The 24,381-nt window shown below is 44.0% G+C and overlaps 1 protein-coding gene across 1 annotated transcript; it reads left to right on the top strand.

Annotated features, from left to right (window-relative positions):
- The first annotated feature begins 17,567 nt into the window (after window positions 1–17,567).
- On the top strand, window positions 17,568–23,952 carry Ndufb4 (NADH:ubiquinone oxidoreductase subunit B4). The gene is made up of 3 exons (XM_048422663.3): window positions 17,568–17,799; window positions 22,339–22,485; window positions 23,835–23,952. The coding sequence occupies exons 1-3, from the start codon at window positions 17,620–17,622 to the stop codon at window positions 23,895–23,897; spliced, it is 390 nt and encodes a 129-aa protein (XP_048278620.1). The 5' UTR covers window positions 17,568–17,619; the 3' UTR covers window positions 23,898–23,952.
- Window positions 23,953–24,381: the final 429 nt, after the last annotated feature.

The raw sequence follows: 24,381 nt of genomic DNA, 5'->3' as shown, positions 1-24,381 counted from the left end.
GTTCCGTTTATAAAGCTTCTGGAAATGGCTCTCTCTGCTAATCCTATTCTAATACTGTGGCAGCCGGCAGGGGCCATTTGCATCAGGGCCTTTTGCTGACCGGGATTGGATTTTTTTTTTTAACTTGTGGATGTTTTGGGGGAAAAGCAATTCCAGAATCGTTGCCAGCTCAGGCCAGCAGGGCAGCATCCTCGGCTTCAAGCTTCATCTTAGCGTAGGGAGAGACACCATACACTGCCATTCTTAACTGCTCAGGCATCCCGCACCCTTTCCTGAACATTTTGTGTGTGTGTGTGTGTGTGTGTGTGTGTGTGTGTGTGTGTGTGTGTGTGTGAAAAACCATTGATATTGAACTGCCACTGCAATCCAGGCTGAGCCAGCCTGTGCCATCACAAACCCCTCCGGGAGCCTGGCCCCGCTGGCACCGATAAATTTCACATGCAAAGTGCCGCTTTGCCCGGAGGGGAATGGGCAGGAGCACTTTTCCCTGATAAAGAGCTCATTCGGACGGCACTCTAAAATTCACAGATGCTGGAAACAGAAATAAATCAGAGTTCTCCACTTACTGGAGGTCAGCGAGTCTAAGAATGCGCTGTTGGAGGTCACGAGGATGCCTGCCTGCCGAATGGAAAGGGAACTGTGTGTCTCGTAGAGTCTCATTGTATCTTCACACAAACCGCAGTGTGGCGGAGGAAGACACAGGCTGGGAGAGGCGGAACTGTTCGGCCAGACTCAGGAAGCAGCAGACATAGGAATTGAACCTGTGTTCTCTGCACCAAACACCCCATTCTTTCCACTCCCTTCTGATGAGTGGGCTTGACTCACTGGGACGTTACATAAGCCTGTAAATCGCTCTGAGATTCCTAAATAACATGCCTGCCTGTGTTGAGAACAAGGTGCGACCACCAAGAGCTCCGGAGCGCTGGCCAAAGGTTCCAAAGGCAGCACTCTGTGTAGGCAGAGGGACCCCACAGAACTTTTGAGGGGACAGGGCTGCACCTGCAGGGCTCGGTCTAAGCCACACCCCATTTTCTGTTTGTCCCTTCCCTTCCCAGCCGGTTCTGTCAATAGCCAGAATTTTAATTAAAAACTCAGGAGTCATTCACAAGTAGTTGCTTCCAGTCTCATCTAAACGTGGGCCACTTGCAGAAGGTGTATCAAGGTGTGTAGGGTCAGGCAAATCATGTGACAGTCACCTAATCAAGTAATTAAGCAAGGCTGGCCTTAGCCTCATCCACTGACCTTTTTCGGCCGACTCGGAGAATGTCATAGTCTGGTTTGCATTAGGAAGGTTATTTCTCAGCTTCACGTTGGGAGAGAGGCAACATGGTAGGTGTGATCAGAGCCGACCTATGTTCCCTTGGAATTTACACCAGAGGCTTATGTGCCCCTGGGCCCTGGATTGGCAGCATGCCCAGCCAGTACTCCTCACAGGCAGGATTGCTGGAGAGAACCTGCCAGCTCTGAAGGACTCTTTCTTGGGTTGACGAGCCAATCCTCAGCTTCCTGGCATGTTGCCTGGGAGGTGCTGAGCTGTGTTTTAGGGTGACTTTAGAGACGCAGTGGTGCTCAGGGTACCATGCCCTACATAGGTTCATCCTTGTTCCACCCTCCCAGGGTTTCCAGCACAAAAAGACCATTTAATTTCACAGCGCAGAGAAGTGGGAATGGGTGGGAAGGGGTGAAAAAGAGGATTACTTACCTTGAAATTTAGGACTTCAAAATGAGGAACTACAGTTGGGTGGAATGGCCTATGTCTCTAATTTTAGCACATTGGGAGGTTGAGGCAGAAGGATTTCCATAGCCTTGGCTACATTGTGAGTAAGTCGTCCTGGGCTTAGGAGAGAGACAGGATGTCAAACACACACACACATACACACACACACACACACACACACACACACACACACACAACTTCCCACAACTCAGTAGCAAAAAGAACAACTCAACTAAAAAACGGACCAAATACTTGAACAGATAGTTCTCCTAAAAAACTGGCCAATAGGAGTGTTAAAAAAATGTTCAATGTAGCTGGAAATAGTGCCCTTTAATCCCAGCACTTAGGAGGCAGAGACAGGTGGATCTCTGAGTTTGAAGCCAGCCTGGTCTACATAGTGAGTTCCACGACAGCCAGAGCTACATAGTAAGACACTGTCTCAAATAAACAAACAAACAAACAAACTGGTTCAGTTTTATCACTAATTACCAGAGAAATACAAATTGAAACTGCAGTGACATATCATGTCCCTTCTTTCATGATGACTATTATTAAAAACAGCAATCACAAAAACAGTCACTACAACAAGAATCCAACCAAACAAGCATTTCCTCCAAAGACTGGAGAGGGCGCTGTGGAAGCTGGAATCTCCGCATACTGTCGGTGGGAAGTCAAAAATGGTACGGCTGCCATGGAAAGTTCCTCCAAAAACATTACAAGACAGGACTGCCATATGACCTAGGAATGTCACTTCTGTGTACTTCTCCCAAAGCACTTTGTAGGCTAGAGCTGATGCTCCCCAGATATGAAAACAAGTGAATGTCTGTCTTCAGGTGACGGGACACCATGCACACTCTAACAAGCTGGAATAGTATCTACTTAAAAGAGAAAGGGGATGGTGTAGCATGTAGCAACGCGGACAGTTTTTGAAGATGTTCTGCTAAGTGAAATAAGCCAACCATAGAAAGACATACTGTATGACCCCATTTACGTGACTGTCTAAATAGCTGAGAGTGAAGGCTCTCAGAGCTCCGGTTGCCAGGGCCGGAGGGAAGGGATTTATGGGGAGTTTCTGACAAGGAGCCCTCAGGGAAGTGAGTAAGTTCTGGATGTCTGCTGTACCCACACCGTAGCTGTCTGAGGCAGTTAGAGGTCGTGTTTTGTACACCTGGAACTGTGTTCACGGTGTAGCTTTCATGTTCAATGTGCTTACCGCGGCAAAGACAAAGAAAATAAAACAGACTACGCGGAACGGTGAGGGACAAGACGATAGGACCAAGACTCTGAGGACTCTGGGTTCCTTTAATCTGGGGGGAGGAGGATGCCTTAAACTGACCTCGGGGACTCATCTGGAGGTTAAGAATGTAATTCTGGCTTCAGATGTGTGGGAGAAAGCGCCACCAGGCTATGATGTCATCTGTAGCGCCCCACTTGCCAAAAGCATCTTCCTGGCGCCCTCACCACAGCGCGGAGCTCTGTATTACTCATTCCTTTGGCTTGCTCTTTCCAGAATCCTATTTTTAAAATGCTCCCCAGCTCATTGGTACTTTTGTTATATGTGATAATAGCATGCGGTTATGCACGAAAGGAACCCTCTTAACTGTTAGAAATACATGCCAAGGTAGTTAATGGATAAGATGAAATGTTGGAAGACTTGATTTCAGATAAGATATGTCAGATAAGAAATATAGATGTATATATAGTTCATATTGTGTATATGGAGACAGTTTTTTGTTGTTTTTGCTTGTTTGTTTGTTTTCTGAGACAGGGTTTCTCTATAGCTTTGGGTTTCTCCTGGGACTCACTCTTGTAGACCGGGTTGGCCTCAAACTCACAGACATTCACCTGCCTCTGTCTCGCTGGTATTAAAGGCATGCACAACCACTGCCTAGCTAGGAGACAAATTTTTAAAAGAGAGAAACAAAATATTTAAAACTGTAAAAGTTAAGGAATAAATGCATGAGTTTCTTTTTTTTTTAATACTTATTTATTATGTATACAGTCTTTTGTCTGCATGTATGTCTGCAGGCCAGAAGAGGGTGCCAGATCTCATTACAGGTGGTGGTAAGTAACCATGTGGTTGCTGGGAATTGAACTCGGGACCCCTGGAAGAGCAGTCAGTGCTCTTAACCATTGAGCCATCTCTCCAGCCCCAATGCATGTTTCTTATACCATTTCCTTTTTTTTTTTTTTGTTACGTTTGAAAATTTTCACAATTAAAAATTAATAGAAGTTACCCGAATATTTTCACAATGCTCTCAGGAAGATATACTAGCTAATTGTCTTCAATATCTGTGGGAGAAAAAGTACTGAAAGTGTGTTTTCCTGCTTGGTTGGGGAGCCCAGGGAAGAGACAAAGGAACTGTGGGTTGCCAGGCTTGCCTTGATGTTCATAAAAGGCTGGTGTTAACCTAGATGGTCACTTGACAGTCCAAAGGGCTGAACACCTTCCTCTACAAGGGTCCTCGGTGCTACGCTTTTGAGAAAGTAATGGATGGAACATGCGCATGGAATCGGGGGCTATCTGGGCTCCAAGAGAGTACAGGATAGCGTATGAAGATTGCTGCAGAGCTTTCTTCAGCACAGAAACTACAAAGCTCGTGGGTGACATCAGAGGCAGCGGGATGAGCTAATCAAGGAGGGAGGGCTCCTCTCCCTCACCTTCTGGGCAAGGGGGAGCAGAGCAGCAGCTGACTGCTGGCGGGAGCTCTTCCTGCTCTTCTCCACTAGAAAGAATGTTTACTGAAAACTCCTTTGTGTAGGTGCGTAGAAACAAAGACTTACTTAAGTCTTAAAAAAACAAAACAAAACAGTGGAACTATGGTTGGAATGCATATATGCAACAGAATTGTTTTTGGCTGTAATGAAAAATAAAATCGTGACATTTGCAGGAACTGGAAATCATTATGGCAAGAAAAAACATAGACTTAGAAACACAAATGCCACATGTTCTTAATTATATGTAAACCTAGATTTGAATTTGTGAGCGAGTGTGTACAGGTCATGAAAATAGAAAGAGGGGGCCGAGGGAGGAGGAAGAGTTCTTTATGGAGGGTGGAGGGGGGCTATGGGAATCATGTGACATGAAAGCAGAGAGGGGGAGATGGTGGGGAGGTGGATGAGTAAGAATAAGGTAGGATGGCACGTTCTTATAAGAATGCTATAACGAAACCTATCGCTTTATGTAAGTGCTAAGTTTTAAAATCAATCTTTAAAAACCCTCCATTTAGACCAAAAGAGTTTGTGCCTGGGTTTTAGGTATTTAAAGGGAAGCTTGTTGGGAGTAGAGTTTTGAAACATCAGAAATACGCATCATTTTGTTATCGCTCTGTTCTATGAGAAAGCATAGATGTCCTCCCATGTCCTCCTACATGGCTCCCCATTAGGGACCTTGCAAACATGATCTCATTTTCGTCTTCAGAGCTCTGTCTGTGGGAAAGGAGTCTGAAGCTACCGGTCTGGTCTTTTTTGGTTGTCAATGACTTTAAACTGCAAGGGTACTGAAAAAAATGACAATGATTCAAGTGTCACATGTCTGCTCCACAGTCTGGTACATTCTGCAGCCTTCATCCAGGTCATAGGGTTGCCCATGGCAACCTGTCAATTCAAAAGAAGTCCTTCATTGACTGCCTCCCACTGAATGGGGTGTCTGAAAATGAGCCTGGCTTAAGTCAGTCCTAAACCAAGAGAAATTAAGAGCATTGTAGGATGGCAAGATAGCAAGGGCTCACGCACCAAGTGAGGGCTCCAGGGAAGTATGGCGTCTGTTCAGCCACGGCCTAGCGGTGGACAGCCCTGAAGGCTGAGGCAGGTGAAGATGGCTGAGAAGCCTGTGAGAAGTGTTTAGAAGAGTAGTGCTTTCAGAAATGTATGAGTATTTTTCTGTTTTTGAAAAAATAAACTTTAAGGACAAGTAGTAGAGTTGGTTAAATAAAATATAACTCTCTGTGTATGTGTGTGTGTATACCGAACATTTAAAACACAATAGTACATTTTGTTCGTTTATTTATTTAAAATAAATGAATGTTTCATCTCTGCTGTGCTGAGGGTGGGACTGGGGCGTGTGAGACAGCCTTCTACCATGGAGCAATAATGCCTCAACCATGTGTGATTTTTCTAAAACACCTTTTATATGCAAAAAGGTTGGAAAAGATAAATGCCATGTGACTGTGCATAAGTCATAGAAATAAAATATTTTAAAAATACTTTGATTATTCATTCTGTCTGAAATATTTCCTATAATGAAATGCATCACTTTAGAAATAGAAAGAAAATATTAACAATATCTTCAAAATAAGCTGTTTAACCCTTGTTTGATCTGGATAATCAAGAGGCATACAGGAATAAGAGAAATTACAGGTATTTACAACTCATGCTGGGAACTTAAGCATTTCTGGTCGGAAACCTGAGTGAGTCAAGGTAAGATGTACAGGCGATGCTCTCTGCCACGGACACACAGACAAACGTCTCACTGACTTGCCGTCCCTCTGTGCAATCAGAAGAAATGAAACTCTGAGTTCTGTTCACCTGAGGCCCAGTCACACCCATGAGGATAAACAAAGGCTCTCTAGCAATAGTCTTGTATCTAGACCTTGGGAGCTTAAATTCATACACTGTCTTAGTAAGGGTTGTAATGCTACAAAGAGACCCTGATCACAGCAACTCTTATAAAGGAAAGCATTGAACTGGGACTGACTTACAGTTCAGAGGTTTAGTCCACCATCATCATGGCAAGAAGCATGACAGCGGGCAGGCAGACATGGTGCTGGAGAGGAGCTGAGCGTTCTACATCTGGATCAGCAGACAGGCAGCAGGAAGAGAGAGAGAGAGAGAGAGAGAGAGAGAGAGAGAGAGAGAGCGAGCGAGCTGCTAGGCCTGACTTGGACATTTGAAACCCCGAAGCCCACCCCCAGTGACACGCTTCTTCCAACAAGGTCACACGTCCTAATGCCACCCCCTAAGCATTCACATATGAGTCTTATGGGGGTCACTCTTATTCAAACTACCACACTTACCAATATTTTTAGTTAACTTTTCCTTAGTCATTTATAATAAAAATATGCAATGTAATAATGAACTAATTTGGGGAGGTTGCATCGATTTCTTTATTCATTATATGTGTGCACGTGAGTGTGTACATGGCATAGTACGCATCTGGAGGTCAGGGAACAATCTTAAAGAATTGATTTGTTCCTTATACCATGTGGTCTACTGGAGCCAAACTCAGGTCATCGGACTTGGTGGCAAGTACCTTTACCCATCGAGAAATCTCTCTGACCTGGTTTATGGTTTCTGAGAAAGGATCTCATTTAGCCCAGGCTGGCCTTGTACTTACTATGTAGCCAAGGATGACCATGAACTCTTGATCCTCTGGCCTCTATTTACTGTATGCTGGGTTTACAGTCAATCGCCACTACATCCAGCCCTCCTTCATTCTAGTTAACCAGGCTGAAGAGTCTATAAATCCTAGTCCTTCAGGTGTGACACATTTAAAAAGGCCGGGGCTACCCTAGGAGAAACCTTCAGCTTCTTAGCTGGAGAACGGCTTCCCACAACTATAAAGCAAGACCTACACCACACTCAAGCACAGAACTACAACACACTCAACCATGGTATCCATCCGCTCTAACAGGGGCAGTGGCTTCTTCTAGGTGATACTGAAATGGAAATGCTGGTCTTTAGAATCTGAAATCCAGAAGTGTGTGTGTGCATGCACACCTGTGTGTGTGTTGCAGCATGTGATATACATGAATGCGTATGACCGAGTACTTGTATGAGCATGCTTGCCTGTGTGTACATGTGTGTGTGTGTTGCAGCATGTGATGTACATGAATGCATATGACCAAGTGCCTGCACCCTTGTATGTGCATGTATGCCTGTGTGTGCATATGTGTGTGTGTGTGTGTGTGTGTGCGTGTGTGTGTTGCAGCATGTGATATACATGAATGCGTATGACCAAGTGTCTGCACCCCTGTTTGTGCATGCATGCTGCATCTCCTGTTCTTTCACTCTCCACCTTATTCATTTGGGACAGCGCCCCTCATTGAACCTGGAACTAGGCTGGCAGCAGGGAAATTCCAGCAATCCTTCTGTCTCTGCCCACAGAGAGCTGGGCTTACAGGTGAAGTAAAAGCCAAGCAACATCCCTTAGGGCCTTTAGCTCACAGGGCCACTTGATTTTTTTTTAAATTAGAAGTATAAGTGTTATGTTTTATTTATCTTTTCTTTTGCGTGGTATAATCTCCCCTCTGTCAATGACATTCTATGCCCTCCTTACTGTTTGTGACTAAAATATTATGGCTGTCAAGGTGCACCTGAGTGGTTAGATACCCTGGAAACTTCTTCATAAAACCCCCAAATGGAGATAATTGCTTTTTTCCAACTATGCATCCTATTTCTCTTGCCTTACTTGGCGTTAAAGATGATTTATTGTTGCCCCCCACCACACCCTTTGTTTTCCAAGACAGGGCTTCTCTGTGTAACAGCCCTGGTTGTCCTGGAACTCTCTTTGTAGACCAGGCTGTCCTTGAACTCACAGAGATCCACCTGCCTCTGCCTCCCAAGTGCTGGGATTAAAGGTGTGCACTACCACACCTGATCTGAGTTTTGTTTTTTGCTGGGCATAGTCCCTGGAATGTGGCCCGGGGTTTCAGAGCACATGACAGGCCTTAGTGCAAGTTACACTAAAGAGACTTTAGTGTGGAGCTGGCAGAGGAGGCAGCTGGACTGCAGGACCTCCCAGAGCAGACTGTGGAAGCAGGGATGCTGCTGCTGCTAGTGCGGTCAGGTGAGATAGTTCCGAGTGTTGTAGAAATAAGAACTGAGGGGCAGGAACTGGAGAGAGGGCTCAGTGGTTAAGGACACTAGTTGTTCTTCCACAGATCACAGGCTCAAGTCCCTGTACCCATATAACTCACTATCAACTGTATTCTCATTCCAGAGAATCTAATGGTCTCTTCTGGCCTCTCTAAGCATCAGGCAGGCACAAGGTGCACAAACATATGTGCAGGCAAAACACCCATAGACATAAAATAATAATTAAAAAGAATCTTTTTTAAAAAAAGAACTGAGCACCAGGCGGCAGTGGTGCACACCTTTAATCCCAACGCTCAGGGGGCAGAGGCAGACGGATCTCTATGATTTCGAGGCCAGACTGGTCTACAAGAGCTAGTTCCAGGACAGGCTCCAAAGCAACACAGAGAAACCTTGTCTTGAAAAACCAAAAGAAAAAAAAAGAAAAGAAAAAAAAAGAAAAAGAAAAAGAAAAGAGACATTGCCTCTGAAATTTTGAAACATTTTGCTCTGTGATTCTCCTCTTCTGTGTTCATATAAAAGTCTACATTGTTAGATTCTGCTCTGGACTTAGCTTCTGAATTCATGCTGAGAAGTGTGGAGTATTGCTGGAGAGTACACGGGAGATGGATGGAGGTGGGGGCAGAAATGGAAGACAGGTGTGGAAGTGTTAGGTTCATACACACGTATCCACTTGCCACTGCCGAGACGCACCACGCACTTGCCACTGCCGAGACGCACCACGCACTTGCTGGTGCTGGGATGCCAGACGAACCACACCTGATGTATTCCCAGTCTCCAAAAAGCCTACATTACGACGGAGGTGAGGGGGGGACGTAGATTAACTAAATAATCGAATATGTAAAGGTTGGGGTTATAATCAGTGTTATGAAAGATTGGTTTATATACTGCTATGAAAGGTCAGAGAGGGCTAGAACCTAGTCAAGGGGCTGCAGAGCGGAGTTCTGAAGGATGAGTAAGTGTACGCTATAGAATGCAATGTTTAGGGTAGAGTGAAGAATCAGGGCAAACTGTTAAAGGAAAAAGAAGCCAAGGGCCTGTGGAGTAAAAGAGCTGAAGAGTGGCTGGGGAGGGTGGAGCAGACAGTGCCGAGGAGCCTAGAGCTAAGTGCACTGAAGAGATAGGAAGCCGGCTGCATTGAGGGCCATAAATCACATGAGGGTTTAATTAGAGGTGACAGGATCATGTATATTTAAAAAGGTCACCCTGGCTGAAGCATGGAAAAGAATTGGGAGGTGTGGCCGGGGTAGATGTAGGTGAGAAAATCAGCTAGGACACTGTCCCCAAGCAAAAGTCGACAATAGGCATTACTCCATCTCAAAGAAGAAAGTGGGATCCAGTCTGAACTAAGAGGATTAACCTTACTCTATGTTAAATCGACGACTTGCAAGAAAATGCCATCTTCAATTTTGTGGGAAAGGCAGGTTCCTTTCGAGCACAAATACATGCTTATGTAAGTGACTTTAGTAATGGGAACAGATACATGCTAACACCGGGAGGAGAGACTGTCTGCAAAAAGGAGGAATGCAAAATGCAATATTCATAAGCTTTGGGATGTGTCTACGTGACAGATGCGCTTCTAAGTGCACTGTGTATTTTAGGCAGAGATCTCCTCCCGCTCCTCTGTTGGTTTGTACACCATTCACTAAATGGATAGAGCGAGCAAGCCGTTGGGCACAGCTACTTTGTCTTCTGACAAAAACAATCTACAGAAACACGCACATTAAAATGTTCTGTCACCTCCAGCTCACCCCAGGCATATTAATTTTGCTCAAGAAAAAATTAACAAACCATAATAGCATAGAGAGGTTATAATAAAAGTCCATCTTGGAAATTGATCTAGTAAACAAACTGATCAAGGACGTGAGAGGGCTGAGGTGCACACTTAACAAGCTCAGTCTAACCATGAAATCAGTAAATACAGGTTTATATACATGTTCTTTTGAAATTCACATGGAACTGCTTAATATAAAAATTTAACATAGCCATGATTAAGAGAATGTGTCTACTTTGTAATAACTCGTTGAACAGAATATGATTCACACATTTCCTTATCTGTAAACTCTACAGCAAGGGTCTATCTCAAAAAGACTCAACCAATCAAAACACCCAACCACCTCGACAAAAACAAGCCAAACTAAACCAAATTAAACAAAAACTGACCACGTACCCCAAAGAGTGTGTCAGCAGATTTGACAATAATGGGATTAAATGAGAAATTAACAACAACACATATTTTGAAAAATAACTAGTGCATTTCTAGAGACCAGTGAGTCGGCTTTGTGGGTAGAGGCACTTGCCGCCAAGCCCAATGACCTGAGTTCAAACCCTGCGTCCCACGTGGTGAAAGGAGAGACTCGGCTTCTGTCAGGTGACCTCTGTCCTCCACATGCCCTTCTGTAACCCCACTCCCAGTGGCTCCAACGCCCTCTTCTGGCCTCCAGGGTACCAAGGCATGCACACAGGTCGGTGAAATTCTCACAAATAATTTTTTTTAAAGGAAGGTAGGAAAATGATACTTGAGTAAAGTAGTAGAACAAGTGAAAGGAAAATTGCTCCTTATAAATGATTGAGGCACAATAAAAACAGAATCCTGGGGCTAGAGAGATGGCTCAGTGGTTAAGAGCACTGGCTGCTTTCCAGAGGACCTGGGTTCAATTCCCAGCACCCACATGACAGCTCACAGCTGTCTGTAACCTCTGTTTGAGGGGGTCCGACACCCTCACAAGGATGCAGGTGAGACACCAATGCTCATTTAAAAAAAAAACAGTTCTGAGCATCTGAGCAGACTAAAAACAGAATCCCAGCAACTTGTTCTGTAGGTATTGACAGTCTGAGTCTTCCATTCCTTTCAAGCGGTTAAGATCAAACTCAGAGTACCCAATATAACATTGAAGAAGTTAGATGACTCTGGTGATCCAGCTCTCAAAACTTGCTACAAAGCTATAGTTATCAGAACTGCATGGTATTAATGAAAAAAATATACAAATAAGTTAGTGGAAGACCGATGAGGGAGAACAGGAGGCTCAGAAATAGACCTCTATAAATACAATCGACTGACTTTTGACAAAGGAGCAAATGCAACGTACAACGAAGCAGGGACAATCTTTTCAATAAATAGCACAGAAGCAGCTAGACATCCTTAGGCAAAACACGAATCTCCGTAAAGACCATATGTCTTTCACAAAAGCACATTGGAATTTATCGCGAACCTAAGTTTAAAACACAAAACTGAGCTGGATATGGTGGTGCACACCTTCAATCCCAGCATTTCAGAGGTGCAGCAGAGGCAGGTGGATCTCTATGAATTCCAAGCTACCTGGCCTAAATAGCCAGTTACGGACATTGGGGTGACATAGAGAGACCCTGTGTCAAAAAAACAAGAAAACAAACAAAACTATTAAGTTCTAGAAGATCTGTATAGGAAAAACACAAAATAGTCTCGAGTACAACACCGGATGTGATACTTGAAAGGAATAACTGACAAGTTAGACCCAATTTGATAGAAATTTCTGATCCCAAGAAGACTAGTCCAAGAGAACAAGAAGACAGACCCAGGGATGTGAGAAAAACATTTGAAAAAGACATGTCAGTTATTTAGAATATACAAGATTATTAAAACTCAACAACAAAGATCACAGTTTTATTGAAAATGTGCCGTAGCAAAGGGATGGTCATAGGATGATGGGGTAGTATGTGCTCAGAGACATTCTTTTACTTGCATGAAAATGGATTTGTGTAACTTAGTATAATATATTAAAAAATAAAAATTAAAACTGGGCCCAAACCCTTACCGAATATCTCACCATAGAGGACACCAGATTGGGAAAAAAAAAAAACCAAGCAGAGGAAAACATGCTTCACTCCTGCCACCAGGCAAGTGTAAATGAAAACAGCGTGCTGCCCTCCACACTTACACTGGATGATAACAACGTTCACCATCAGTAAGGGGCTGGAGCAATGGAAAAGCTCACCGATGATTGATGGGGAAGTGAAGTAATACAGCCACATTGCAAGGCAGCTGGACAGATTCTTACAAAACTAAGCGTATTCTTGCCATATAATACAACAATCAGTATACTTGGTATTTACCCAAGTGCCTGAGCAAAATCTCACACATGGATGTTTATGATAGTTCTATTCGTAATTGTCAAAATTCAAAGGCAAGCAAGGTGTTCTTCATCAGGTGAATGGACAAACTGGAATAAACTGTGGTACATCCAGACAATGGGATAGTATTCAGTCCTAAAAAGGGCTATCAAATTGTGAAGGATGGGGTAAAAGAAGACAATTTTGCTGTGGGATAATGCTCTTATACCTTGTGAAGATTTGTCACTTGTATTGGTTTAATAAAACGCTGATTGGCCAGTAGCTTGGCAGGAAGTATGGGCAGGGTGTCCAGACTAGGAGAATTCTGGGAAGAGGAAAGCCTCAATCTGTAGTCATTAGCCAGACTCAAAGGAAGCAAGATGAGAGTGTCTCACTGAGTAAGGTACCAATACATAGACTAATAGAAATGGGCTAATTTAAGATGTAAGAGCTGTCTAGAAATATGCCTGAGCCCATCAGCCAAACAGTATTGTAATTAATAGAGTTTTGTATGATTATTCGGGTCTGGGTGGCTGGGAAACAAAAGTGCAGACTCCATTTACACAATTTGAAGGGACAAAATATTGCTTGATTCCAACTATCAGATGGAGACAATTTGACAGCAGCAGAAAGGGAATGGTTGCCTGTGGATAAGAGGTAGGTTAACTAGACAGAACACAGAGGTGTATAGGTCAGTAAAAATACTCTGTATGGCATGATGATGGTGGATAAATGATATCCAAATATGTACAAATCATAGAACTAACAACTTCAAGAATGAACCCTAATACAAACTAGATAACAGGGGATCCTGTGTGAGTGTCGCTCCATTGCTTGGATCAAGGGTACCGCTCTGGTGGAGGAAGATATTGAGAGTGGTGCGGGTGTGTCTGGATGGGGATGGTGCGGGTGGGATACGGGAGAATTCCTGGATCTTCCTCTTTGTTTTGCTGTTTATTTAAAACAAGTATAGCTGGGCATGGTGGCACATGCCTTTAATATCCCAGCACTCGGGAGGCAGATGCAGGTGGATCTCTGTGAATTCGAGGCCAGCCTTGTTTACAGAGTGAGTTCCAGGACAGGCTCTAAAACTACAGAGAAACCCTGTCTTGAACAACAACAACAAAAACCTGTGTAAATAAAGTTTGTTTTAAATGAGCTTTATGCCATTTTCATCTTCTTAAAGGTCCTCTTTAAAAAAACAAATGACAAATGACAAATCTGTACAAGAATCAGAAGCAATGTAAGTTTGTCATGGACAAGCTGCACAGTCCTGAAGTGTTGAATGCAAAAGTCCTTCCAAAGTAGGTAATTCTGAGTAGGTCTTTATTAAAACGGTTGTATAATCTTATCTGTGATTGATTGGGACAATAACCAAATCAACAGAACTGCACGGAGCACTGAGATACAATAACGTATAAGCCTTTGTGATTCTCTGATAGTGTCAATAATACTCTCTGTTTTTTGGTTTTGTTTGTTTTGTTTTGTTTTTCTTTTCTGGAGAAAGAGTTGATACTAGATAAAGTGGGCTTTTTAAGCTTATAAGGGACCCTGAAAACTCAGGAATACAGAACTTAATCAGCTGGAGGTGTGTGTGTGTGTGTGTGTGTGTGTGTGTGTGTGTGTGTGTGTGTTTCAGTTTTGGAGGTAAGGTTCCAGAAAGAGCTGACTGGCCTTCTAGCACATGTTCTTGGATTTCTGATAACTAAATGGATTCACCTAGTACTGCCTCTTCTTTGAAGCCCTAACAACATTGATAAATAGGAAGTGGCAACTTTGACCGGACTTGAAGCTTAGACAATTTGGAGGGACGAAAGACAGAGCTTCCTTTAAAAAAATTATATGTGAGCTGGGCTGTTAGGCCAGTGGTAGAGTATATGTTTATGATATATGATGCCCTGGGTTAGATTCTAACATTTTAGAGAGAGAGAGAGAGAGAGAGAGAGAGAGAGAGAGAGAGAGAGAGAGAGAACTAGTATTTACTAGTACAATAAAGTGTGAATGAGAAAACAATAATTTCTAAATTAAAAGTATAAACATTGTGGCATCCAGAAAATAGTAAAAGTGGTTTTACTGTATAGTATTATCTTCATAATGTACCTTTACATATTGTCTTTTTCTATGTTTTATGTTTTGCCACATACAATTTGCTCACTGCTTTGTATGTAATATTGTTTTCTGTACAGGAAAAAGAAATATAACTCAGTGTTTCCCTGGCTCATCCTTAGGGTTTCTGTCAGCCTATTTCTTGAAACTTGGCCCTATTCATGAAACTTGGTCAGTGTGATGGTTAACACTGATTGCCAGCTTGACAGGATCTAGAATCCCCCTAGAGGCAAGATTGAGTGTGTCTGGGAGGAATTATCTTGCTGACCCACCGTAATTGGGTGGCACCATTCCCTGAGCCGATGTTCTTGTAGTGTTAGATGAGAATGGCCCTCTTAGGCTCTTATATTTAAATATTTGGTTCCCAGTTGGTGGACTCTTAGGAAGGATTAGGAGGTGTGGCCTTGACGGAAGAAGTTTGTCACTAGGGGTAGACTTTGAGGTTTCAAAAGCCAGGTCCCTGTCTCACTTGTCTGTCTGTCTGTCTGTCTTCCTGGGCATGAAATGGCTATTGCACACATGAGCTCACACTAGCTGTGGATACCAGGATAAGAGTTGTACAAGACTGGGCCCTTCAGCATCCTAGTATGAACTGGAGAATGACCCCTGAGGCCCTCTACCTCCTTGAGGTGATCAATTGCTGGGGAAGGTGATCAACTCGTGAGCCCCCATTTCTCTCAGTTGAGCTAACGACTGCTGAGGGAAAAGTAGACATTTTCTTCAGTGATGTAGCCACTGGTAGGTTGCCCATGCTCTTCTAAGTAACCCCTCCCCCACGCTCCTCTAAGCAACCCTAATTAAACTCACTGGGCCAATGGAGAAAAAAGGACATGAAAGTAGACAGGGACAAGTTGGGGAGAGGACAAGAATCAGTGGGAGTAGAAGCGGGATAAGAGAGAGTAATGGTGGTGAATAGGATCAAAATACATTATATTATTACATATATTACATATATGAAAATAGTGCAGTGGAACCCATTATCATATATAATTAATATTAACAGAGAAACTGAAAAGGCATCCCATTATTGTTCCAAGGGGAACTGTCAGTATTTGAGGAATTGAAATATGTAAAACAGAATAGCATCTGATATCTGATATACACTAAGCACTCAGTGAAGTGTGATTGCCCATAAAACAAAACAAAACTCTGTGTTTTTAACAATCATCTTCAGTCATGTTTATGATAACTAAAAAGCATAGGAATAACCACTTAAACTCAAGCAAATATTTCATTTTAATAAAGCTCCTTTCTCTCTGCCTGTCTCTCTCTGTCTCTGTCTCACACAGATACACACCTTTTTCAGCTTTGTAAGCTGGCTTGTACTCACACACTCCCTGCATTTCTTTATTCCTCCTCTTCCTCATTTCCCACACCAATGGCTTAAAGGGACTTTTGAAGTGCTATCTATGCAGCATTTAGATTTTATTCACTGAACCTGCTTCATACTCACTTATTTTGTCCTTCTATTTTAGAACATCTTTGAGAAGCCCCTTCCTCCCTCTCTCTCTCTCTCTTTCCCTCCCCCTTAAATCGCATGCATGTGATTTTTCTCCTTCTTTCCTGCAGCCTGCCTTCTTCATGAGACAATTTAGCTTTGTATTCATTTGGACATAGAACTACTTTGCAAATATCATGCTCTGTCTGCTCTCTGAATGATTGTCAGCAACTGGGGGGAAAATAACAAGAATCCTGCTTCCATTTCTCCTGTAATTTCTCTACTGAGCCTAGAAGATTGACTAAGACTGGATGGTGTAAGGTGTGCTTTATGCAGGGTGCTTAATAAATATTTTAAAACAGTATTAAAGTGTGGAATAAATCTGACAGCACATCCCGTCAGTGCCAGCATTCTCTGCGTCCTGCCTCTGCCTAGCAACCATCCCCCCCCCCACATACCTGTACTGCCTAGTCGAGGAATGGCAATCACATCTCTGTTTTAAAAAGCTAATAACCATCGTGCATCCCGACCTTTGCTTCGAAAGGGCTGTTATGGCTACCTTGTTATGACCACCTGTTGTTAGGGCCACCTTGCAAATAGGTCGTTATGACTAACTTGCTATGCTTATGTTCTGCTCCCAAAACTCCGCCTATTGTGCCCACCAAATCCCTCATTTGGAAACCCCCTATCCACCCATCCCCAAGCTATAAACCTCGTCTTCCTCACATGGTAGCTGATCTCTCAAATCCCACCTTAAGGGATGGCAGCTCCTGTATAAGAAGAAAAAGGCATGCTTTCACTGTTTGCTTTAATTAATTTGGCCCTGATGATTTGGATTAATAATCTTTCTACTCCCATCTTTGAGATTAACAGTGGACTGGTCCTAATGTGGTAACCTGCAAAAAAAGATTCATTCCCCCTTTTTAGGGGGGTGGGAGGTGCGGGGAGCTACAGAATATTTGTAAAGCACTTGGCATCTTTTCATTGTCTCATTTAAACGCCACAGTTCCCCAGGGTCAAGGTCATTTCTCCAGGATAAGAGAAAGGAAACTTGGGCGACACCAAATGACCTTCTCCAAGGTCACCCAGTTTAGATGAACCCACACTGCACGGCAGGACTTCGGGAGCCACAGCCAGTCCAGTTTCCCAGTCTCTTCTCGTCTGCTCAACTTCAGAAAATTAGTTCTGCAAGAAAAGGTCAGCACGGTGGGAAACAAGTGTCAACGCCAGACAAAAAAAAAAAAAAAAAGGCTAGAGGAGGGCGGACAACAGCGCGCACGCGCAAACTACGGGTGCCGAGGGGGCGAGGAGGAGGCTCCTCCCCATTCTAGACCCCGCCCCTCTCCCGCCCAGAGCGTGCTAAGGCGTGCGCAGGCGCACTTCCTGAGCCTGAAGGTCAAACTAGAGCGGGCAGCTCTCAAAGTCGCGCAGGCGCAGATGTGCGCAGGGAACCAAGATGTCGGGTTCTAAGTATAATCCTGCGCCCCTGGCCACTCTCCCCCAAACCCTCGACCCAGCCGAGTATGACGTGTCTCCGGAGACCCGAAAGGCGCAGGTCGAGCGCTTGAGCATAAGGGCCCGGCTTAAACGGGAATATCTGCTTCAGTACAACGACCCCAAACGCCAAACGCACATCGTGAGTGGGGCCGGGCGGGCTGTGGGCCGGGGCAGCCGCATCTCGCGTGGGCACATCCGATCCATATGTTGGACACGGGTCCCTAGCCACACACCCTTGGCCCTTTGACCTCGGCCGTAGGCTCAACGGCCAAGCGGATGGGCTTCGGCTGCAAACCCAGCTGGCCTTACATCCTGGCTTGGCGACTTCCCTCCTCATCTGGAGAAAGTTGTTGAACTATGCATAGTCTCGGGTTTCTTGTCTGAAACATGACTTTAATGTGGTCCTTTGTATCTTCTGAGGCAGATTGACACGTGACCTATCAAGCACAGTATCTTCCTTGTAAAGGGAGTGATCAGGCCCGTACTTCCAGCTGTACAGCGTCAACAGCTGTTTTGAGCTCCGAACTCCCGAGGACACTTCTCTCTCACCATGATTGTAGAGGTTGTTCAAATTCAGTGTGTTACAGAACCCGAAGCTTGATGAAGCATTTGGCTTTGGAATCAGATCACATGAAATCATATACTGACAATGACCCCTGGGAAATTTACATATTCTCTTTTAAAACAGAGGTTTTTAATGTTCTCCTGGAAATTGTGTGCATTAGACCTAGAGTTGTGAAATCCACAGAAAAAGTGTATGATATTACTATGTAACATTTCAGTAAACTGGTATTTTAACAAGTGTGCTTTAGACACTTTCCGCTGTAAGCGCCTTCTAAATATCTCCAGTGAAGACCTTCCGCCAACTGCATTCCCATTCTCTATGAATTTTTGAAAGTTACACTAAGTGGCCAGACACAGTACTAAGTCTTATTTGTTTTTCTCAGAACCCCAGGTTCCCCCAGCCACAGCTCCACATACTGGGATTTCTGCCACTTGCAAAACCATACCTGGCCTGAAAAACTCTCTTTTTTGTAATTTATATGTCAGACCCATTCGTAGAATTAAATTGTGTTACTCTCTTGGCTTTTCTAGATGAGAAGACAGTCTGGATAGGCTATATTGCTCGTACAGATATACCCTGTAGCATTTCACAGTGCTCGGTTTGAACCCTAGTTTGTGTGACTCAATAGTATAGTCGTTCACCTAGTTGGATGTAGTATCTCCAACCAGACCATGGTTTACAGGGTGAAAGAGATGCATCTGTTCTAAACGGTACACATAGTTGCTTTTGATGTGCTGGATAGTGTGCTATCATTTTTATTATTGTTTGTTTTCAGTCAGGATCTCTCTATACATGCCCTGGCTGTCCTGGAACTTATTATGCAGACAAGGGTGATCTTGAACTCACAGAGATCCACCTGTCTCTGTCTCCTGGGTGCTGACGTTAAAGACCTGGTCCACAACACTTGACCTGTTTGTTTGTTTGTTTACTTTTTTGAAAAAATAAATAGAATAAGGCCTCAGTCAAGTTTGACCTCCAGTCGTCTGTCTTCTAATCTGTAACCTAGGCCACTTTCCGTTTCCCATCTGTAGCAGAGTTAATAGTCCCTGCCTCTTTAGCTGCTCCATTAATCATTTACCAAGCAATATATGTGGATCCCTTTGTGTAATCTTTAGGAGTGGCTGATTTGGTCAGAAATTTGCCCAGGATCTATTATGAGACTATTTGAGATGATGTGGTACGAGTACAAAGCCAGCTAAAGTTCCCGTCCTTGTAGATCTAGCTGTCTTTCTAGTGGGGATGACAAACATTAAGAACAGTAACAAATCTGAATCATTAGTATGTGCGGTAGTGCTAAATGATACAGAAAAAAGTAAGAGTGGGCTTCGCAGTATGTGTGTAACAGTGAAGGAGACCCCTGTTTGGAACCTGGCATTGGGTGTTTTGTTTTTCTTTGTTTTGTGGAGAGATAATTCACAGTATGTTAGCCATCCTAGTACTGAGGATGAGTCAAGTCTGAGTCAAGTCTGGGCCACGTACACACCGACTTTTGTTTTTGAAGGGTAAAGTAGGGAACGGCACAGACAGAATGACAAAATGAGGTCAGAGAGGCTCCTGGGATTTGATCCCACCAGACTTGTAAAGGTTTTTTACTGAGAAGGGAGTCACATAATGGAGACTTCCATCTTAACAGACTCTGTTTCCTCTGTTGTCTGTGAGGGGCTGAGGGCAGGGAGAAATGAGCCAGGAGGCTTTTTACCACCATTAAGGCTCTTGGCTAATGCTGTGACAGTAATTGTGAAGGTGGTCAGAAGAGGCAAGTACTGGGTGGGTGTTAAAAGTAGCTCTAGCCAGGTTCACACAGGCGGGTGTGCTGTGTGAGAGGACGGGAAGTGCTAAGGACAACTCCAAGGCCAACAGAGTTCCTCTTGCTAGAAGAGTGAGAGGAGCAAGCATGGTGGTGGATTGAAAAGGAATTTTGACAGATTGGGTTGAGGGGGGTACTTTGGGGGTGCCTGTTTGGGGGTTATGTCCGCGTCCAGGTGAATAGATGATGAGTAGAACGTGGCCGTCTAAGGCTAGCAGTAGAAGGTTGGTAGCCGTGAGCCTGTGAAGGCCCAAAGTCATGTGACTGGCTGACTTTAGCGGAGTGGATGTACGTGAGAAAGCCCAGCAAAAGCTGAGGCCTAGTATTAAAAGACTGGGAAATGGAAGAAAAGGAGCAAAAGAGATGGAGAGAGAATGGGGGGAGAGGAGGAAAACCAAGCCGAGTTGGGCTCAGAAATACAGTGAAGGAAGGTTCTAGGTCTCACTCTGCTGGAGGCTGCTGGCATTCCACTGACCACTGAGTGGCCTCGTAGAAGGTTGCCCTTCCCCTGTTTACTTAATTTATTTGTGTGTACCCGTGTATATGCCTGGTGCCGGAGGAGGCCAGACATTGGGACGTTTGAAATGGAGTTAGAGATGGCCGTGAGCTACCATGTGGGTGCTGGCAGCCGAACCCAGGTCCTCTTCAGCAGCAACAACCAACTCCTAAGTCACGGAGCTGTCTTTCCAGCTTTTTTCTGTGGTTTTGATCTTGAAGCCGCCGGTACTTTTGTGAAATGAGATTTCCATTTCTGGAAGGTATTGAAGTGCAGAGCTGCGAGTGACAGGCAGATTGAGAAATCTCACTGTGGAGGCTCCAGCAGAAGAGCAGACACGCTGATCCTCTTGTCTTCTGGCCTTACTCTGTGCAGTTTCTGTTTGCACCAGGGAATAATAAATAGCCCTGCAAAGCCCCGTGGTCTTAGCATGGAGGGATAATAGTGATTGTTTCTAGAGCAGCAGGAGATCTTTTTAGACTTCTCTGACTGGTAGCGAGCGAGCCATTGCCCAGATTGCCCACATGGTTGAGAAATTCAGCCTGATTGAAAGGCTAGAAGCATCTCCACTCAGGCTGCTTTACCGTGAGCTGCAGCTGGTCACCTTGGGGGTCAAATCGCTGTAGTGCAGTTTAGTTTGAAGTGTAAATGTGGAACTTATTTCAGCCCTGCCAATCACGGCTGTTTGGTGTTCGTTAGCACATTAGACGCTCATGCTGCATACTGAGGACTAAAGCTGAATTTATTTGCTTATTTTAATTTGTCAGTTAATTGGAGAGAATAATTTCGCAAAATCACTTGGGGATTTAGCTAATTAACTTTAATTATGTGTTTGGGGTAGATTTGCTATTTTTGGGAAATTATTTTAGTATAAATATATTAAATTATTTTTTTCTTAACCAAGATAAGCTGATTATTTGACAACTTTGACCTTTTTTGCAAGACTTTTCATAATGTGGAATGTAATAGTTTGTTTTTCAAACATCAGCTAAGTTAGTTTAGAAACAGTTCATGGTGAATGGTATAGCTTAGAGGTGGAGCTCATGCCTAGTCCACACAGTGCCCTTGGTTTGCTCCTCGGGACCAAAAGGAAGCAAAAGCATATCATTCAGAGTTAGAGTAAGCCTGCTTTCATCTTCCTGCAGCTGATGAAGCAGGGAACAGGCCATTGTCACGGCATTAGAAAGGGTACTAGCCGCAAAATAGGAAGCTGGACAGTGTCTGAGGTCTGTCTTGTCAGGGCTATGGTGTGGTTCTGATGGCCACTTCCGAGAGAGTGAACCAGGCAGGGTAAGGAGAAGTCAAGGAGGGATTCATGGAAGTGAAGGGAAAAGGGAGTTTCTCTGCCAGTTTCAAGTTAGGAGTTAAATCCTAAGTAAATAGAAAGCTAGCTGCGGATAGAAGAACCTTTATGCAGGATTTGAACAGGATTCTTAGACAGTTGTTTGTGACCAGATGTGGTGGTGCACACCTGTGATCCCAGCTGAGATGGGAGGATTGTCATTATGCTGACTTGGGCTACAGGGCTACCTACCTTGTCTTGTAAAAACCAAAACCAAAAAAGAAAAGAAAAAGAGAGGGAAGAGAGGAAGGAGGAAAAAAGCTTTTGAGTGTTAGAAATGGGTCGGTGGGAGTGGTGGCACAGCCGTGGGATTTTACTTGGAAAGTAGAGGTCAGGAGCCAGAGCAGAAGGCAGTGTGAGTTACCTTGGAGAACAGAAGGCTTCCTTGTACTCCTTCACAACAGCTCCGATGAATCTCCTTCTCAACACGTCCTCCTTAAGGGTTACAAATCTCTTTATTAATTTCAGGAAGATCCTGCCTTGATTCGTTGGACATATGCAAGATCAACAAATATTTATCCTAATTTCAGACCCACCCCCAAGAATTCAATTTTAGGAGCTGTGGCGGCATTTGGGCCTCTCATCTTCTGGTATTACATTTTTAAAACAGACAGGGTAAGTATTGGGCAGGGTGTTTAGCATTGGTGTGAGAGGTACCAGCTCAGTGTTGTGGCCATTGCTCCCAAGCCACTCCCACCGGAATAGTCCTTTCCCCTTCTATCTTGTATCTTCATTCCTTTCTTCCTTTCGGGAAGAGTTGGAGTTTTCAATTTGATTTGATACTTTGTTAAAAAACCATGACAGCCTATGGGTCTTTCAGATTTAATTTAATGTTTATTCTGCCATTAGAAAAAAAGTCATAGAATGGTCAGTTTAAATGTATGAGATTAGAGTTTAGTTCCTGAAAGCTTTCCTGCTTTGTCCAGATAATATAAGGAAATTATAGTGTGATTATTAAGCATATGAATACCATAATAACTTTCTCTAAAGTTAATTTTCTCCTTAGAGGGTGTATAGAAACTTTTACTAAGACAGTATTGAGAAGGTCTCACTATGTCTCCCAGTCCAGCCTCAGATTTAAGGGCTTCTGTCTCGGCCTCCTGAGCACTGGGATTACAGGAATGAGTCACCATGTCTGGCTTAAAACTAGACTTCTTTTGTGATTCACCTTCAGATATGCTGGTGAAGGTCTTTAGTTCTGTTGATACATTTGTTAGAAATGAGGTTTATTGGTTCAGTGTGAACAGAGCACACGGATCACTTAGCATGCTCTCTGTTGCTGGGTTCTTCATGTGAGCGACTTTGCAAACATACTAAACCCTCACAGTGGCAGCAGAAGTAGCCTGCCAGTCACTGTCACCAGAGGCCTTGCTGCATGGTCACAGAGAAGGCTGCTCCTTCTAACTCTCGGTTCCTGGCACAGTCCTAGGGCTTGTGCAGCCATCCAGACTGGGGGCCACTCCTCCGTCTTCATCATCAGCCAAACACCCACTCTTCTGTCGGAGGTCTTGTCTTTTGATTGGTCAGTCAGCTGTGCTTTTCCCGACGTGTTTGCATTTGCTCTCGCTGTCTACCTTTGAAGCTGGGCATGGGAGCTCACACCTGTAATCCTAGCCCTGGGAGGCTGCGGCAGGAGGATCACCGTGAGTTTGAGGCCAGCTAGGCTAATGACTGAGTTCCAGGCTAACCTGGGCTGTAGGGTGGGATTCTGCCTCAGAATAAAAACAGTGTCTGTTTGGGATGGGGCAGTTTTTTTCTCATCACTGAAAACAGCTAAGGTACTTTTGAGTGGCGGTGTTTTCTTACAGTCCTAACTTTAGCGTCTCATTACTTCCTCAGAGTTCTTGGGCTTTAGGGGATGGGACTACAACTAAATTTTGAGAATTTTATTGCTGATTTGCAGTTATCCCGTGGCCATGCCATGCTTTTTAATATTGTCTCTCTTTTTGTTTTATTCTGTACAGGACAGAAAGGAAAAACTTATCCAGGAAGGAAAATTGGACCGAACTTTGAATATCTCCTATTAAGTTTGGCAAGGATGATGCTATCCATGTATAAATAAATCTATTGTCGCTGAACAGATTCTTTTGTTCTTGGGTTTATTGTTGAGGCATGTTACTACCTTCACAATGGAAGCAGAGGTGACTCACAATGGAAGCAGAGGTGACTCGTGCTGGGATAATGTGTGTCAGAATGACGGCCAGTGTGTGCTGGATGTTATAGAATCTCCTTTCCAAGAGCCCAGCTCAATGAAGAAACATTTCTTTATTCATTTAATCCGTCATTCACAAATGAGTCTTAACCATGGCCAGCTGATATGTATGCTAAAGGTACAATAGCCAGAGAGCCAGGGTGCACAGCTCCGAGAACTCATTAGGTTCTGATACCTAAGTCCTTGCTGGCCCCAGCCTTATGGGTGAGCACAGCAGAAGGTAGCGATGATGGGAAAACGAAGTACTGATAAGGAAGCAGTTCTCTGAGAGAGGCTTGGGGAGATGGCATTTGTTTTGG

This window comes from Myodes glareolus, chromosome 2, assembly GCF_982192425.1.
Source record: "Myodes glareolus chromosome 2, mMyoGla1.1, whole genome shotgun sequence".
Taxonomy (NCBI): Eukaryota; Metazoa; Chordata; class Mammalia; order Rodentia; family Cricetidae; genus Myodes; species Myodes glareolus.
The sequence above is the reverse complement of the archived record's forward strand: the minus strand, read 5'-3'. Positions and strand labels throughout refer to the sequence as shown.

What these genes read in the sequence shown, in the direction of transcription:
- Ndufb4 (XM_048422663.3), top strand. Translation starts at nt 17,620, where the DNA reads ATGTCGGGTTCTAAGTATAATCCTGCGCCCCTGGCCACTCTCCCCCAA. An exon ending in CCAAACGCCAAACGCACATC is followed by an intron (nt 17,800 to 22,338) that starts GTGAGTGGGGCC and finishes TATTAATTTCAG; the next exon opens with GAAGATCCTGCCTTGATTCG. An exon ending in ACATTTTTAAAACAGACAGG is followed by an intron (nt 22,486 to 23,834) that starts GTAAGTATTGGG and finishes TATTCTGTACAG; the next exon opens with GACAGAAAGGAAAAACTTAT.